General features: G+C 35.2%; 1 protein-coding gene across 2 annotated transcripts in view; it reads left to right on the forward strand.

Annotated features, from left to right (window-relative positions):
- The first annotated feature begins 45 nt into the window (after nt 1-45).
- Nucleotides 46-19,014, forward strand: part of GSTCD (glutathione S-transferase C-terminal domain containing) — a 129,371-nt gene continuing 110,402 nt past the window's right edge. For both annotated transcript variants that reach the window (XM_068543259.1, XM_068543260.1), the window contains exons 1-4: nt 46-250; nt 8,421-8,861; nt 9,511-9,978; nt 15,087-15,338. In XM_068543259.1, coding sequence (XP_068399360.1) covers nt 8,442-8,861; nt 9,511-9,978; nt 15,087-15,338 — 1,140 coding nt within the window. In that variant the 5' untranslated portion in view covers nt 46-250; nt 8,421-8,441. The remainder of the gene's footprint in view (nt 251-8,420; nt 8,862-9,510; nt 9,979-15,086; nt 15,339-19,014) is intronic.

A 19,014-nucleotide genomic window follows, 5' to 3' on the forward strand; every position in this document is an offset into this window, starting at 1 on the left:
CGACGGTAGGAAGTGACGTAACCCACTCTTTCCGGTCCGCCGGATTATGAATGATTGCGGGGGCTGCAGTTTCCCTGGCGCGGTCTTCGTTGTTTCTCTCCCGGCTTCGTTGGCTGCGTGTGGCCCGCGGGCGAAGACTTCCTGAAGTGGCCTCGGGAAACCCGGCTCGGGCGGGGCGGGAATGCGCTAGCGGTCCGTGTCACCCACACGCTCACGCACCCTCCCTGCCTGGCCGCGCCTCTGCGACCAGGTAAGGAGGGCGCTCGGGCCGCCGGCTCCGCAGTCCCCGAGACGCCGTAAAGCCGCCTCTTAGCATCTGGGGAAACAGGGTTGAGGATGTGGGGAAGGGCGGGAAGGGTGGGAAGGGTGGAGGGGTCCGGGCCCCTTCTCAGTTTTTCCAAGACCAATCCCCGTGGCTTCCTCTACTGATGGGGGAATTGAGCAGCTTCCAGTTGCAGCAGTCTGTGGGGTCGTTTGCCATTTGCTGCTAGGTGTAGTTTTAAGACCTCTTGGATAGCGCTTTAACTTTTTTTTTTTCCAGTTAGTTTTTTGTTCCAGCCCTTCCTCATTGGAGAAAGCAGTTCTATGTGAATACTACCTAACAGTTGCTCTAATGAACTTGCTTCATTTTGGGCCATTTGCTTCTGTTACACCATCAAAGCAGTGTTTCACTTTGGTTTTAAACTTCTACAGAAAGTTAGAGTTTAACTTGCATGAAAATTGCTTTGACTTCCAAAACGTTTACTGATACGAGTACTTTCTCTACCTGGTTTGGGATTAGGTGACTTGTTCCCCCACTCCCCCTCTTTATTCTTAACGTCATGATTCCCTAATGCCATGATCCCATTCCTTGTCATAAGTTCTTGAATATCAAGAAAATGCCAGCATTTAATAATGTCTTCTGCTAAATTATTGGTAAGAGAAGATAGAGTACTTCTACTTTTTTCTAAGCTTATCTAGAAACAGTGTTTAAAGGAGAAAATGCAAAAGCTGGCAAAAACTAGTGGTGACAATTTAAGCTTTAACCATGGTCACTTAAGTATTGTGAAAATAAATTCTTTGTTATAAATACAACTGAGTGATTTGCTATCATATTTAATAAATCAAACATTAAGCTATGTGACTTTTCAGCTGCCTGGTGGGGAATATACACTACTGAAAGGATTGCCTTAAGCATACTTATTACTTGAAATTATGTTTGAGTTATACCTGAAGGCATTGTTTTAAGAGTCCTAACTTCAAAAATAAATCTGAAAAACTCAGTGAGATTTGACTTTTATCAGTTCTTTTATTTTTTTACACTTCTGTTACATGTTTGCCTGCTTTAAACAAAGCTCAAACTTTAACTTCTGTAGTAGAAGGCCCATCGAGGGTTTTGGGGGGTTTGTTTTTATTTTTGTTTTAACCTGTGTTTACTTTGTAGCTTTTATATCACCTGTAATTTGGAATAAGAATAAATACTGAGTATGCAAGTGGGTAACAGCAACAATTTAGCAGACCTTGAAACTTAACAAATTTTTTTTTGAAACTTAAATTTTGAGGCCAGTCAACTAAAATATCTGTAGTATACACAGTTCCTTAGCATATGTTGTTTTTATCTTCAAGTTTTTAAAGTAGCCTACTGAATTCTGTTATGATTAGTACTTGGAAAGCAAGGATTTAAACCATATAGTTCATAATAAGCACGGGTATTGGTTGCTGTGGGGATTCAGTAATTTTATTTCAGGCTTGCTGATGTTTCTAACATGTTAGCATTTCATGCTGTGGATCCCTATCAGTTATGAGGTCAGGCTTAGCTGCAAGCATTATGATTCTATGGCAACAGATGATTCCCTGATTCTCCAGAGAGGACACACTTCCCTTATGGCTAAGGTTACAGTAAGCTTTTTTAAACTGTTTTTTTTTTTTCCCCCACTTTTTGCCCAGATAAACAGCTAATTTTAATCATAGGATTTTGTCCTCTAGGACTTAACGATATGTGTCTTCACATTACATAATGTAGTGAGCACTGAAATGGCTCAGTGTTTTCTTCCCTTTTTTAAACTTTACTATCTAAGGTAATAAGCTGCTATCTAACTCTGTAGAGGCAGGCTTTTCTTTGTTTAATCTATATTATTGAAAGAAAGTAGTGACATTTGCAACCAAATACTGTTATTGTTATGTATAAAACACAAGCTAAGTTCTAATATTCATAATGTTGAACATTTGATGTAGTGGGGAATTTTCATGGGTTTAAATTTAAATTTGAATCTTTAAGAAAAATAAGGGTTTGTGATTTTTTCGTATTTGTAAACTGCTTTGAACTATTCTGTACAATATAAGCAGTTAATATTCAAGTGGACTTAGGGTGTCACATTTATATTCCAGCATTTTGTGACTCCCCAGCTTTCAGCCTCAGTAACAAACAGATTTTTTGAATATTTGGTTGGAGAAAATCTTTTCAATTCAACACAGATCCGTTATTTTCCCTGAGAAGTTTGGAAGTATAAAGCATAATTTAAGGCTTGAACTAAACATTCCTTGAACTAAAATTTGAGTACTCTTCAGCATTGGAGATATGTGAGGTAATAAGTGCTGTAAAGAAAAAGAAAGCAGAGTAAGGGGCTAGGAAGTGATGGGAGTCCTTTTTCTCAGGATAGACTGCTCTGAGTTAATATTCAGAGACCTCAGTGAAATGAAGGAGCAAGCCATGTGAATATCTTGGAGAAGAGCATTCTAGGCAGAGGGAATAGGAAGTACCAAAATTCTCAAGCATGAGGACATTGCTGGCGTCTTCCCAGAACAGCAAGGAGAACTGGCTGGAGGGACGTGAACAAGAGGGAAGAGGGTTAGAAGATCAGGTCAAAAAAGAAACACAGCTAGGGTCACATCAGGCCCTAGAGACCATGATAGGAAATGTGGATTTTATTTTAAATGTTCTGGGGAGCCATTGGATGGTTGTGAACAGAGGACATGGTCTGATTTATGTTTTTAAAGGATCACCCTGAGTACAGTTGCAGAATGGACAGTTGTGTTGAGTGGAGGAAAATAGTTAATGGGCTTTTGCAGTAGTCTTTGTAAGAGCTAGTGATGACTTAGATTAAGGTGTTATTGGTAAGGGTGCTAAGAAGTTAGACTTAGCATGTATTTCAAAGGTAGAAATAGTAGGGTAAGAGAGAGAAAAAAAGGAGTTGAGTGAGACTTCAGAATTATGGGCCCAAGCATCTGAGTAAATGGTGTTGCTGTTTTATCAAGAATGGGGACTACTTGAGGAAAGAGGAACAGGTTTAGAAAAATGTCCAAGTGAAGATGTCAAGTAGGATACATGTATAGGAGTCTGAAGTTCAGGGGAAAGGTTGTAGCTGATATTTAACCCTATGGCACCGTAAATCACCTCAGGTAGTGCCGTTGTAGTGTAAGTGGTGGCCCATAGGTCATGGACTCACTTTAGTGAGTACTAACCAACATTAAAAACAATAAAACAACCCTGGAGAAGAAGAAGAAGAAAGAAAAAGCAGAGTGAACTGTCAGTTGTATCTCATGTGGTAGGATATTTCTTGGCGATTCTTTTGTTTCAGTATTATTCAGTGTATAATGACTTTCATTATAAGGTTTATTTCTTATTGTGTGGCATGATCAAATTTTGAAAGCCAGTAATCAGAGGGGTGAGTGTAAGTTGAGAATAGGGTAAAGTACTGAGCTACAGGTCACTAAGAGGTCTGAGGAGGATCCAATAAAGGGAAATAGGAAGGAACTATCAAAAAACTTAATCCATTGCTGAGAATTGTCAAATAACTCTGCCTTTAGCATGGAGGTTTTTATCAAGGACAGTTGCTTAGAATAACATAATTTCTGATGATTTTCACTCCGGTGAAATTGTTGCTGCAATAAAATTGCAATATGCTTCAATTTATGAAGTTTGTAAAGTAGTGCTATTTATGTTAGAAAAATACCTATTCCTTGATGTTTTCCAATAAGATCCCTTTATAGATTCAAATAATGCTTTTGGATTGAAGTACAGTTCTTATCTATGTAGTGGGAGTAAAATGTACTTTTAAGGATTATTAGGATTGAAGTAGTACACGAAAGTTCTGTGTGCTTAGCACATAGCTGCTGGACAATAAAATGTACATAATATTATTTAGAATTGTATTCTTTGTTCATTTAACATTTATTAAGCTCCTATGAAATCCCAGGCCCAGTGATAATTTCTTATTTTAAAAAAAACAATCAACTGGTTAATATTTAGTTGCAGTTGTGTACTTTTTGGTCTTTATATATAATATATAACTTATTTATCTATTATGTAATATTTAGTTGCCATAGATCCAGACTTGAATTTTGAGCACAAAAGTTTTAAACTATTTTTCCAGCTTCCAGAGAAGTATGCTTATTTTCATACTTATTTATGGTATTTTTTCCTTTCTCTCTCTATATATATATGCAAGGAATAAAGTAGTAAAATGGTTTTAGATAAGAAAATACCTATAAAACTCATTTCCCCTTTCATGTGTGAAATGTTTCATTTTATCAACACCAAGGTATATTAATTGGAACGAGAATGAAAAAAAAAGATTAAATTCCTAATTAAACCTGTGACTACTTCCTTTGTTTAAAAATATCTTTAAAGATTCCCAAATAATGAAACCAAGGCTTAAGTATTTTCTTTTTACCTGTTTTTATTCCCTCTGCAACGTTCCCAAGCAAGCTGGCCTTTCCAGGGAGGAGATGCACACTCCATCAGCTCTGTTCAGCATCTCAAGTTTGTGGTGTTGTCCGCTGCTTCTGCGCTCCAGCACAGGAATAGTTGCAGCGTGGCACCTGTCAAAGCTGAGAAAGAACAAATGACATACAGCACTTCTGTGCTTGGCAGGAATGTAGTCTGGACTAACAAGAGCTATGCCCCCAGCTCCGTGTGTTGGAGACCCAGAGGATGATCCTACAACACCTACCTTTTTTAAAGCTCATGACATAAAAGTAATAAAATAAGGAATTCTCTAGGTAGAAATGGAGAAGAAGAAAAAAAAAAAGAAGGTTTCTTTTGAGGGTATTTGCAGACTTTAAGCAAAAACTGTGTTCTACTTTCTTGAAAAGTTAAAGACATAGTACAAGCCAAAAACAGATATCAAATTTGTCCAGGTTTGCTAATACTTAATATTTATTTTTGAAATTACAGTAGTATTTAATGTGGAGAAATTGCCCAGGGAGAGTAATTTTTTTTTTAACTCTAAGATCATTAAGTAACATTTTTAATCTTTAAGGGGAAGAAAAAAAAAAAACCCCAACATCTATATTTAAAGAAATAAATTATGTGAAGAATCAACAGTACTGGGACTTCCCTCTCGGGCCAGTGGTTAAGACTTCGCCTTCCAATGCAGGGAGTGACGGTTCGATCCCTGGTCGGGGAGCTAAGATCCCACATGGCTCACGGCCAAAACACCAAAACTTAAAACAGAAGCAATATTGTAACAAATTCAATAAAGACTTTAAAAATGGTCCATATCAAAAAAAAAAAAATCTTTAAAAGGAATCAACAGTACTTTGCATTTTCTCTTCGGCATCTCATTAATTTTTAGATATCTCCAAGGGCAGATTATTGCTATTCTATTTTGTTGACATTTAGCATTTATTAAGTGCTCACAGCAAAAAAAAAGTTTATAGAATGTGTAAAAGTTAATTCTCAAGGTTCTTATGTGCCTCGGGAAGCGGCAGATATACACGTACTCTAAGTTTTAATAAAATGTTCCTGCATATCCTAAATCAGAAGCTGTAAAATAGTATGATGTTGTTTTTAGTTTTTTGTTTGTGTGGTTTTTTTTAAGTGTTAGCAGGACTAGTCTCTAATTACTATTTCCTAGACTGCTGGGCAAATGAGGAAATTGATTATGTTTTCTTTCAAATCTGCTTCTTAGGGAAGCATTTAGGGATCTTCTTTATAGCATCCCACCGTCAACAAAGGGAGTTAAGAGGATTGGTAAATTAATCAGCAGTAGATATATAGGGATAAACTCTCCAAAGAGACTATCAATTTTCTACAAAATGTTGGTTTCTTTTGCCTGTGAGCTTTAACAAATGCCCTTTAATATTTTGTTTTAAAATCAGCTCTAGGTGGGGGAAAAAAAAATCCAAAAGGTAATTAAGTTAGCTCAGGGAGAAAATGGTTTCCATGGGTTAAAGGGTTGTTGCTTTTAAATTACATGAAATAATTTTCCCGTAGATAATCTTTTAAATAAGTAACAAACCATGGTGCAGATCTGTTATGTTTTAACAAAAGAAGTATAAGATAAAACACTGGTGATCACTTGCATTATCAAGAAGTTTTCCACAACAGTACTTTACTAACTATATCCCTTTGTTATAATGGATTATTAGCCCTTTAATAAAAAAGTTGAGGACCAAGATGGTTAAAGAGTACTTAACTATTTTGCTTTTGATTAAAAAAAAAAAAAAACTAAGGAATTTAGAATATAAAGGAAATTTTGTAAATTTTAGCACCCTAAAATTCAGGTACAGTAATATTTCAAATACACTTAAAAGAAAGAGTTGCATGTGTACTTTTTAAAGGCTTTTAACGTAGTTCTTAAATAATTTAAAATAATTTTTTCTCCAATATGCCATCTTCCTGTTATATGGCAAATGCTTTTCAAGAGTGCCATCTAGTGTCAGTTTTGGAATTTTGATTTATGGATTAGAACATGGGGAATTTTAGACCCAGGAAATGTAGAAATCAAACAAAAAGTCATAATTGACAAAAGTCTTAAGGATTTTGACTTGAAAACACCCATCAATAATTTGACCACAGGTTGTGTATGTTTGCATCTTTAAAATAACCAACATGTCTATTCGTCCATGCATTCACTCAATATTTCTTGACTGTATATATATATATATATATATATACATACACACATATATATACATACATGTATATATATGTGTGTGTGTGTATATATATATATATATACACACACACACACACACACATATACATATAGCAGGCCCTGTTTTAGCATAGCAGTGAATAAAATAAAATTTGTACTCTCATGGAATATTCTATTGGGCAAAGACCAAAATAGATAATATAGTATGTTACAATAGTGATAAATGCTGTGAAGAAAAGCATAGAAGGGGATGGAAATGTTTTTTCAGGGAAAGTGGGAGTTGGGGTTCGCAAGTTAAATACAGTAGCCAGGGAACATCTCAAAAAGTTGATATTTGAGTAGGTACTTAAAGGAGGTATGGATGTGTTCTAGGCACTAGAAATATCAAGTGCCAAGGCACTGAGGTGGGAATGTACCTAGTGATTTAGAGGAACAACAAGCCACTTTTGCTGAAGCAGTGAGCAAAAATGAGAGCTGATGAGATGGACAAAGAGACATAGAGAATTAGATCAAGGAGATCTTTGTAGACCTTTGCAGGAGCTTTGCCTTTTCTCTGAGTAGGATGGGAAGACATTAGAGTGCTTGAGCAGAGAAGTGACATGATTTTATTTCATTTTTAACAGTATCATTTTCGCTACTATGTTGAGAATAGACTAGAGGATGGAAAGCAGGGTTAGGAAGCAATTGCTATAATTAAGAAGAAAGGTGATGGTGGCTTGGATCACAGTGGAAGCAATGAAGATGGAATGAGATAATCAGATTCTAGGTATATATTGAATGTAGTGCCACAATAAATTTTTAATGGATTAGTTATGGGGGTGTGAAAGAAAAGAGTAATTTAGAATGATTGTCCAGGTTTTTGGCCTGAAGAGCTAGAAGGATGGTGTTCCATTAACTGAAATGGGGAAGATACATGAGGAACAGGTTTTGGGGTAGGGAGAGAATAAGGAACTTGATTTTGGACATGTTAACTTTGAGATATCTCACTTATCAACATCTAAGTTATGGAGAATTTCAAATATTTTTTTCTATTGTGATTCAGCATACAATAGCTCATCACATATCAAAATCCACTTTAGGAGAATCCATTTCTTGTGAGAGAATGAATATATCCCCCCCTCAATTATTATATTTTAGGGGCATAAAACAAGCAGTATGGAAGGACCAGCATCATCAAGCTTCTCAGAGCTATTATCCCCAGACAACTCTAGGTATTCTTGGTTATTTCTTATGTCCCATTCTATTCATCTTTTGTTCTCACCTGTATTGAGACCCCAAAGTATCAATACTTCACTGGGAGAGTTCTATTGCAAAGCACCTGAGGTATGCTCTTTTTAAAGGAGCTGGATATAAAATCACCCTTAAGACTAGTTAATTGCACAGGGTAGGAATCTTTCTTTTGGAAGCCATTTATTCATTCCAAGAACCAATTCTTGTAGAATCATATCTATCACAAATCCCTGCTGATTTCTAGAAAATGTTTTTAAAATGTTCATCTTTTATTTTAGCTTTGCAATTTCTATATTCTAAGACCTATAATCACTTCAATTTATGCTTCAGGTAACCCAATGAAAGAAGAAAATGAAAGGCATTAAGAAAAGTCTTACAGAAGAATATCTATACTTGGACCTTTCTCACCAAAAAGAAGGGTGCATCTTTCCTCTTCATACATCTATAACTTTATTTTTGTTATCATACTGTGACTGCAAAATCTTTAAAGTTTGCTTAGTCCTCACTGAAGAAAGCAGAGGTATTTCACTACTTAAAAATGTACTGTCTGAGGATGTTGAAATACAGATTATTTCAAGGCAAGAGCTTCCACCAATAGTCCAGAATTGCTGTTTACCTGCAGTAGTGGAAAGACCAGACAATTTCTGTAGAGCAGGACTTGCTGTTGTTCTGAGACACATAATCCAGAAATCATATGAAGCAGACCCCTCAAAGAAGGAAATTTTGGAACTTCTGGGTTTTAAGAAAACTTGCTTGAAAGCCTGTGCTGAAGTAAGTATAATGTCTCTTTTCTGATATTTAAAGCCATAAGTGACAATACAGTCACTTGAATATTTATTTGAACTTTCTGTTGGAAAATAAAATTTAATTTACTTAAAAAAACTACAGTAACCAATGAAAGAGTTAAAATAGCCCTTCATGTATACCGATATTTCAGCACAGTATTGGAAGATAAGAATTTAAGATTTAATTTATGAGGTTTAGAGACATTATTTTTAGGGAAAGATTTCTCTTTTTTTTTTTTTTCTTTCCCTTTTATTTTAATTACGTTGAGGATTTTTAAAGGGGATTTTACATATGAACAGGAGCTCAAAGTAGCAATGTTTCGGAAACCCAGCTTTTTTAGGGGGAGTGTACTTTAAAGGCTTTGGGAAGTGAGGATTTATTCGGTAAGTGGATACAGGAGAATAGCATATATTCCAGATACAGGAATGCTGAACCTCCATTGTTTAATGTTATCACTTCTGAAGTACTGTAATGTCTCGTGATAGAGCGTAAAAGCCTAGCCCAGAGATGGTTTACCTCAAGACTTAAATTCTCTAAACCAGTCTTATTTCCCAATAGAAAGTTATTTTTCTTCAAGCTGTGTTGAAAGTAAAGAATCCTTTCATTTCTTGTTTTGTTTTGTTTTGTTTTGCAGGTTAGTCAGTGGACCAGGCTATGCGAACTTACCATCCCTTTAGCTATTGAGAATTTTCTCAAAGAATCTTCTGACCAGCACCCAACTATCCCTGCCGAAATACTAGAGCTTGAGAAGAAGCTTAGTGAGCCCGTTAGGGTACATAATGATGACAAACTCCGGCGGCAGAAGCTGAAGCAGCAGAAGGCTGCTGGGGTTAGGCCTTCCCTTGATAAGGAAGAAACGAAGGGCAAGGTCCATAGACAGGAAACATCTGAAGAGGTGGACTCTTCATCGGCGAGCCTGGAACTGAGAGTGGCATTCTCAAAGCTCACAGTACGTGAGGAACCAGCTCCTGCCAACAGGGAGCCTGCTCACGTCAGAAAAGCGAGAGCCTCTGACCTTCCACCTCTGGACCATGTGTTTGTAGAAGGCCTGTACTTCACTTTGGCAGATATTGTGCTCTTGCCCTGTATCCATCATTTTTTGGTAAGGTTTATCAAGAGTGGATACATTGCTGTAGGTTTCAGTCTATAAACTGCCCAGGTTTGAATCCCTATTTCATTTCTTAATACCATTATGCTCCTGGGCAAGTTATTAATATCTGTCTCCATTTTCTTATATGTAAAATAGAGATGATAATAGTGCCCATCTAATAGGATCAGTGTGAGGAATAAATGACAATTTGTGTAAACTGTGAACGACGTTTGGCACATAGTTGCTTTCAATACATGTTAGTAATTATTATGACTTTTAGTTTTGAGTTGCTAAAACATTAGCATTTGTTATGATTATTAATTTTAAAATGCTGTGGTGATCACCTTCTAATACTAGAGGTTCCAGTATTAAAATACTAAAAACTCTTGTCAGCTGTATTTTATAATTATGTAGTCTCTTCAAATGCTAATTTCATTATGTTAGATATTTTTAAATCAGAAATATTTTACCCTCATCTCTGTTATGTTACATAGCTGGCAGTACTATTCAATGCTGTGGGAGATTATGTATGGAAAGTTTCCTTTTTCATTTCAGGTACACATATATGTATATATGTGTGTGTGTATATATATGTGTGTGTACATATATATACATATTTATATACATACATATATAAATGTATGTATGTATGTGGTTTTTTTCTGTCTGTGGAGGGAAAAAAGACAAGGTAAAAGTAGTATGAAAGTGAACATGGGAAGCTAGAGCTCTCTGCAACTTTCCAGTTGATTTTCCAGAGCTGCATTTTTCTCACTTTGAAGCATTTCACCCTTTCCCTTACTAAGGAATCAGATATCAGATTTCATTTTGATTATATATCACCAACACTTCAGGCATCTCTACTGACAGATGAGAAAAGATTTCTAATGAAAATCTATATGTTTGGAGACCAGGCTTCACTAATAAGTTAAGTGGCGTTAATCAATTGGCATTTTCTTAAAGAACATTTCTCTTTTCTTTAAAATGTAAACAAAACAAGATTAGAAACCAAAATAACTTCAGAATCAAAGGATGTGAAAACAAGAGATCTAGGAATCGTTTAGATGTTGATTAGTATTGTAAATGTCATGTGTATTCATATTGTCCATGGGGCTGGGTGGGGAGAAAAACGTAGATTTTTTCTTTTCCCTCGGCAAACGATTTCTAAATTCTCTTGTCCCTGACTCCCCCCAATCCCCCACCTCTGCTGTTATTACCGACTTCAATCATTAGAGCAGTCATTTGGTACATATTAGGAAATACTGTTGGTATTCATGGCTTCTTGGGCTTCTTGGATAACTATTTGTTCCTAATTTCATAAAAATCGAATCAAGGCGGCACAACCATTAATTCATTCATTTGAGAAATTTATTGAAAGCCTACTGTATATGTCATGCCCTGTTGTATGCACTAGGAATACAGTGATGAACAAGACAGAAATGGTCCCAGCCCTTATGGAGTTAATATTCTAATAGAAATAGAAGAATAGGGAAGATAGAAATGAACATGTAGACAAATAAATAATACATATTTAAATAATGGTAAGTGCTACAAAGAAAACAAGGTGATAGAGAAGACTTGGTTATTTGCTTTCAAAGGCAACAAAACATAAAAAATTGGATTCACCTGCATAAAGGTTATTTTTAGATCATTCCAGACATCCATCTTCAGCTAAATTGTGTTTAATTTTAGCTTAATTTAAATACTGTTTACCTGATGAGGATCAATTGAGGTGGAGGTGTTCCCAATTGAGAGGATTTTTTTCCCCCTTCAGTCAGGTGGGACATCAGCCTGACCACTGCTGAGTAAATCTACCTAATATTGATACAACTAATGAACTCTGTTTTCATCTCAGTTCAAAATAGCAGAAAACTTTTTTATTACATGTATTCTGTGATTAAATTCTTCTCTTTTGACATCATGTAAACTAATTCTCTAAATATTTTCCTTTCTTTCTTTGTATTTTTCCTGGATCATCACATTTTCTTTCAGGAGTTAATCTTTCTTTGCCAAAGCTTTGATGTTATTTCTGTTGTATTTATTTTCCTCTTGTAAGTCATCTTGGGTTATGAAGCAGCCATTTTAGTTCAGATGGTGGCTAGGATGCTGAGCCTTTATACTTGTATTAACACACATTGAGGTGATGGAGTAGTGGTCCAAATGATCAGAATTAAGATCAAGTTCATCATCAGGAATGAAGTTCAAGTTACTAGGTTTGGATCAGAAACACGGAGTTGAATAAGATCAAGAATATGAAAGAGCAATCAATTTTGCTAATTCAAGGTTTGGTATACCAGAGGTCAAAATTAGAAAGAGTTAGGGAAAATACCCAGTTTTGCTAAACAGAATAAACCCAAATATGCAAAACAACAACAGGGAGAGAGGCTGAGGTGTTACATCTAAACCTCTGCTCCAAGCTTCTCTTCCTCTTCATAGGATGTTAGTTTGCAAAGTTAACCACTGATAGCCCAACACTTCTTCCTGGAAGGTGCCTGATAAAATCCTCTCCTCTGGAAAGTTTCAGGAATAGATTAAAAAAGAATAAATTAAAATGCATGCTTCTTATGATTCCCCCCTCCCTTTAATTTATTTGCTAGAACCTTCTAGTACACAGAATAGGAAGCAGATGAGAGAAATAACAATGAATAACCATACTAAGGCAAAATCTTGCTTCTCTCTGATACCAGAAAATTATATAGTTATTTTTAAGTTACTGCTACTAAACAGGTACACTTTGATAGAACTATTTAAAAGATTATTCTACTCCTGGAAGACAGAGAAGTTGACATTTTATGAAATATTTTTGTAACTTGAACATTTATGATTTAACTTAATACATTTTAACTTCTAATGCTTTGAATTTAGTTTTTTAAAAGTATGATGCATTTATTACTAAAGTAAAATCATTGTAGAAATTGATTTTTGAGCAAAAATACCTATGTTAAGTACCTCTTTCACTGGTCCTATTGGCATAAAATTGAGAATAAAATGGGAATCTCACTACTGGCTGGCATATTGCAAAAATTATGGATGCTGTAGTTGATTTATATTTTCCATCCCCTGTCCTATTCCTTAGGTCCTTAGAATTTTCAGTTTTAACTCACCAGTTCTAGATGGTAAGAAAAGACCCTGAACTGGGATTATATTTCCATTTAGAGAGGTTGTTTACTATTTTTTATACTGCTTACACTGCTCACCTAAACATTTGTTGGTTATGATGTGTTTTTGAAAGGGTAGACATGACTGAGGAAATGACATAAAAGAATTACAAAATACTGTATATAATAAGTGATTGGAAAGTAATGCAGAGGAGGCGATCTTTTGGACAGGTGTAGTATCTTGCTTCTCTTTCTATTCATACAAGTTTTTCTGCCTCTTGCTATAATTAAATACAAAGCCACTAGGATTTCAGTTTGTGGTCTTGATAGTAATTTTTTACCAATATTTTGAGAATAAATTATTTTCTTGTCCTTAAGTAACTCTGGTATTTATAATGTTTTGATCTTATCAGCCAGGTAACATCTTTTAAAAATCATTTCTTCGGAACAAATTTAATTTTCATTTCACACATTTATCATTAGCCTCATCCCTAAATATATCTTCTCAAGTGTAATTAATGAATGTGGTGCCATACCTCCTGAGCTGTCTGGATACTAGCAGAGCAGCTTGGCATATTGATTAAATGGGATGACCTGTCATGCAGAGTAAAACTCCTCAATTTTTTTAAACATGAATTATTGTTGTTTAATCACAACTTATTTTCAAAAGGAGGGAAAGATGTCATATGCGTCTAACAAGTAAGAATAAATCACTACCAAGGGGAGTAAAGGAAAGGTGAGGAAATGAGAAATTTCTTATTTGATTAATTTATCGTGGCTTAAAGCTCAATTCCCTTAGCACATAATCTGTTTCCAGGCAATTAAGTATTTTGTTGAGAATTAGAAACTTTTTGGCTCCCAGAGTACCATTTAGACGGTATTTTTCAAACTTTTTTACTTTTCACAGTAAATAATGCATTTTACAAGGTGACTGAGCATACAAATATACATCTTTATATTATATATGTAAATATAGATGTATAAACAGAAAATAACCCACCTTACTACATGCTATGTACTCTGATATTTTCTATTTAATTTCATTTTGTAAAAAAAAAATTTTTTTTTTAAATTGATTTTTAAATCTCCTAATGGGTTGTAAGCAGCAGTTTGAAAAACACTAGGGGATTATTCTTTGAGGTCAATAAATGGTTTCTTGATCATTTGTTCATTCACTCAGTATTTTTTGCAAGGCAGTGTTTTAAGCGCTTGTAGTATACAAAGAGAATTAGACATAAACCCTGTTCTTATAATCAATTCTTATTTAACCTTAAAGTCCAGTTAAAAATAGACTATATATATGTGTGAAATTTTTCATTAATTTTCGTCCTCTCTGGCTCCTGTTTTGCACTGATTATTGCTAGATATATTTGTAGAGATTTTCTGTGACTTGAACTTTTCATTTTATCTGTTCATAAGTCATAATCTGTTTGTAACATAACTGTTTCTATGGAAACAACATTCAGTGTCTCACAAAGAAGCAAGAACATTCTAATTTTTAAAGAAATTGAAGTTTGGTGGTGGTGCTGGAGAGAAAGCATCTGACCAAGAGAAAATAAACATTAATTTACATCAGGGGTAATGGTTTCAAATGCTTCTAATCTGAATAAATAAAAGCCTTACTTTAAATGCTGCATCATAATAAACAAACAAACTACTGATAAATGCAACTACATGGATGAATCTCAAAATCATATTGCTAAGTGAAAAAAGCCACATTTTGTGATTCCATTTAAATGTATGAAATTTTAGAAAAGGCAGAATTATACACATGAAAAGCAGATCATTGATTGCCTACAACTGACTGTGGAGCAGAGTCTGATTGCAAATGGTCACAAGGGAACTTTTTGGTGTGACGTTGAGCGTAATGGTACTGGATTATGGTGGTGGTTGTGCAACTGTATAAATTTACTAAAACTCATTCTTTAAATGTGTGAGTTTTATGGTATGTAAAGTTACCTCAATCAGCTCTTATAACAAACAAAAAATATATAATAATGTGTTTTGTTCTTTGTAATTGCCTAGGTAATTATCTGCAAGAAACTTTCTGAAAAGCTGGTAGAATTTCCACTGCTGGCTGCCTGGTACCAGAGAATTCAGGAAGTGCCAAGAGTAAAAACAACAGCTTCTCAGTGCGGGATCCAATTTCTCCATTTACCAGAATTACAGACCACCTCGAATGAACAGCAGCCAAGCTTAGATGAGGTCCCATGTGTAGAGGAGCAAAATGATCCTTCATTTATAGGAGGACCAAGACCCACTATGACGAAGTTAATGGTAATTAAATTGTTTTTGTTAAAATTTTGTTTGAAAGATTCCATGTGATAAAGTTGCTGAGCATTTTACCCCAACTTGTTTAACATTTTATAAATTTTATTTATATCTCTCTTGACCAATTAATATTTCTGCTAGTCTTTGGATTTAAGTGAAATATAGTAAATTGAAGATTTTTAATATTATGTGTCTTTGGAGCCAAACAAGTCAGAATATATATTTTTAAGAGTATTTTTCTCAGAATTTTTTGGTTTTTTTTTTTTTTTTAATTTTTTTTCTTTTAATTAATTAATTAATTATTTTATTTTTGGCTGCACTGGGTCTTCGTTTCTGTGCGAGGGCTTTCCCCAGTTGTGGTGAGCGGGGGCCACTCTTCATCGCGGTGCGCGGGCCTCTCACTGTCGTGGCCTCTCTCGTTGCGGAGCACAGGCTCCAGACGCGCAGGCTCAGCAATTGTGGCTCACGGGCCCAGTTGCTCCGCAGCATGTGGGATCCTCCCAGACCAGGGCTCGAACCCGTGTCCCCTGCATTGGCAGGCAGACTCTCAACCACTGCGCCACCAGGGAAGCCCCAATTTTTTGTTTTTATATTCGAGACACCAAAGTCATATCACACCTGGTCAAGTTTATTGTTTTAACCTGATGTTTTTCTGTTGCAAGGAACTGGTTTCTCAGTTTCTTAATTTTGAGGTGATGATTTGAATTAAAGAAATATGAAGATGATTATCTCAATATATTTTCCAAGGTTTTGTCTAAATTTAAGATTTTTGAATTCCTTGAATTCTGTTTTTACTTTATTCTTTGATTTTATGACTTTTTATGTAGTAAGAGCACATGATTTATTTTTCTCTCTTTGCAGCATAATTTGTGTCTAATAGTACTAAGTGTAAAAGTTTTCACCAATAGGCTTTCTTTTCTCTGTCATTCAAAACAATCTGCAAAAATGTTTTGCTTTTAACTTAAGACTGTTTGAAGATTTATTCGAATAGAAAATTCATGAAGTAATTTGAGCTAGTCATCTGAGTTGCATTGGAAAGAAAATCATTATATTTTTCTACTTGGCTTAGGAAGTATTTGAGTTGTATAGTTAACAGAAAGTTTGCTGATTTAGAAAAGCAGAAGATTTTAGTAGTGACACCAGCCCCTTATCTCTTCAGCTAAGCTTTGTTAGCCTAGTGATGAAACAATGAAGCAGATGGTACAGTTGATTACAGAAGATATCAAAGCAGGTCCAAAGTTTGATGTGTCTTGATCAGATGGTTATACTGCTCAGCAATCTCTCGTTTACCTCCTGAGTGTTTTAAAAAAAATAATTGTCAGGAGAGTACTCTTGTATTAAACTACTAATTTTAAAAATTTCAACAAACCAAAAATCTGTGCTTTTATTTTAATTCATACTTATGCAGTCTTGAAAAAAAGATTGGTAATTCAAACTTTTCTACCCATGCTTTTCCAGCAATAAAATGACATTAGGAAAGACATTTGCATTTGATACATTTTAAAATATTTATGAAAAAGAGACAGGTGACTAAAATTTAAATTCAGAAAAAAGTTAATAAACAATTGTACAGTAGAAACTAACACAACATTGTAAAACAACTATACCCCAATTAAAAAAAATAAATAAAATACATATGGACAATTAAAAAATTATAAAAATAAGCCCTTTTGTAATAATATAAAAAATATAAAGGAATCCTGAATTTTTAATTTACAGGGGATGTGTTAGTTCAGGTCCTCCAGAAGCAAACTCCAAGATGGGGTTAGATGGGCAAGAGGTATACTGAGGGAAACATCTGTGAGGGAAAGTGGGGAGGGAGCCAGAGGAGGCTGCGGGAGCCTTCAGAACGCGGTGCAGTTTGGATCCCTGTGCGTGAAAACGGGAAAGGAAGGAAGATTGGGTCAGAAAAGTCAGACTTCAGTGCAGTTCTTAGAAAGTTTTGTCAAGCTAGTGGGGAATCCTTGAGCCTGAGTCATCTGTCAGAGAGTTCCATATTTCTCAAAAATGGTCTGCCACTCAGTCTCTGAGACTGAGACTGTCAGTCATTGGCTTGGGAACAGTCCATGGGAAGGCTATACTAGAGACCAGGTGACTTGGGTTCTAGTCCCAGCTTTGTAGTCAAGCTAACATTATTACCTTGAGTAAGTCACTTAACGAAAGGGTCTCAATTTCTCCTTTTATAAATTAGGAGGGTGTAGTACACATTCTGTACAAGTCATTAAATTTTACGATTGTATAGAAGTTGACTAGGACATCACATCTGCAATTTTATAAGAACGGAATGTTCAAATCTAAAAAGTTATAATTTCAATTTTCATGTAATTCTAACTTGATAGTGTATATTGGATACAATACATTTTCTTTTTTTTTTCTTTTTCACTTTTCCAACTTTATTAAAGAAGTTCACCATAGTAACATTTTCCTTTTTAATAGGGCATTGTTTTTGCTACTTACGAGTTTCTCTATTGTCATATATTTGAAAGACAATATTATATCAAATTAACATATTCTATGAATGTATTAATTTTTTTTATACTGTAACTTTTCATTTCTGTATAGTCAGGGGGTTTTTTTTGTTTTTTTGTGTTTTTGCTTTTTTTTTTTTTTTTTTCTCTTTTGCCCATTGCAATGAGGACACATGAAATTGGCCCTAAGCAGATGTGTAAAGTAGGAAAGTTTTTCTTAGGAACGCTCAGATCTCGCCTTTTTTTCCTTCTGTTTTCTTACACACAATCTCGCCTCCAAAATCTCCCTTATTCTCTAGAGGTTTTAAATTTATTTATTTATCCAATCAAAAATGTACATATGTCTACTAAACGCCAAACATTGTTCTGAATGTTGGATGTATGAAGAACAAATTGGACTGCCTTCATGGAGCTTACATTCTGGTGGGGGAGGTGAATAAAGAAAAACCACAAATAAATGTATAACACATTAGGTAGTGATAAATGCTATAAAAAAATAATGTGGGATGAGAGGGGGGTGCAGATGATTGAGGTCAGGATCGTTTTTTAGATAAGGTGGTCAGGAAGGCTTATCTGACTAGGTGAAGACATTGAGCAAATGACCTGAATGAACATTTGAAGATTTGGATGAAGTGTTCTAGTCAGAGGATCCAGCTAGTAAGAAGACCCTGAGCAAATCTACAGAGACAGAAAGTGGATCAGTAGTTGCCTAGAGCAGGGAGCTTTGGGGAGAGAATGGAGAGTGTCTGCTAATGAGTATGGGACATCTTTTTGAGGTGATGAAAATGTTCTCAAATTAGAGAGTGGTGATACACAACTGTGAATATTTTAAAAACCATTGTATTGTATGCCGTAAAGGGACAGATTTTTATGGCCTAGAAATTATATCTCAATATAGTTGTATTTTATGGAAGACTCTAAGTTAGGAATAAGTGTGGTGAAATGAGGAATAGCGGGAAGTTCAATATGGCTATACTAGACTAAGGGAGATAGGAGAGAGGTAGATCATGTCAGAGAGATGTGTTTATCTTTCTGGAGGAGGTAAGTACTCTAGACCTCTATACTTGTAGCTATAGCTGTACCCCAACAAAAGAATCTTTGTACTATTTCCTTTGGCACTGAAATTCAGCTAGTTTTCATAATGGAAAGTAATCTCACGAACTAACTGATACAAAGGGGTTAATGATAGATTCTCAGGGATTTTTCTTTTGAAT

The sequence above is a fragment of the Eschrichtius robustus genome, chromosome 4 (genome assembly GCF_028021215.1).
Source record: "Eschrichtius robustus isolate mEscRob2 chromosome 4, mEscRob2.pri, whole genome shotgun sequence".
NCBI lineage: Eukaryota > Metazoa > Chordata > Mammalia > Artiodactyla > Eschrichtiidae > Eschrichtius > Eschrichtius robustus.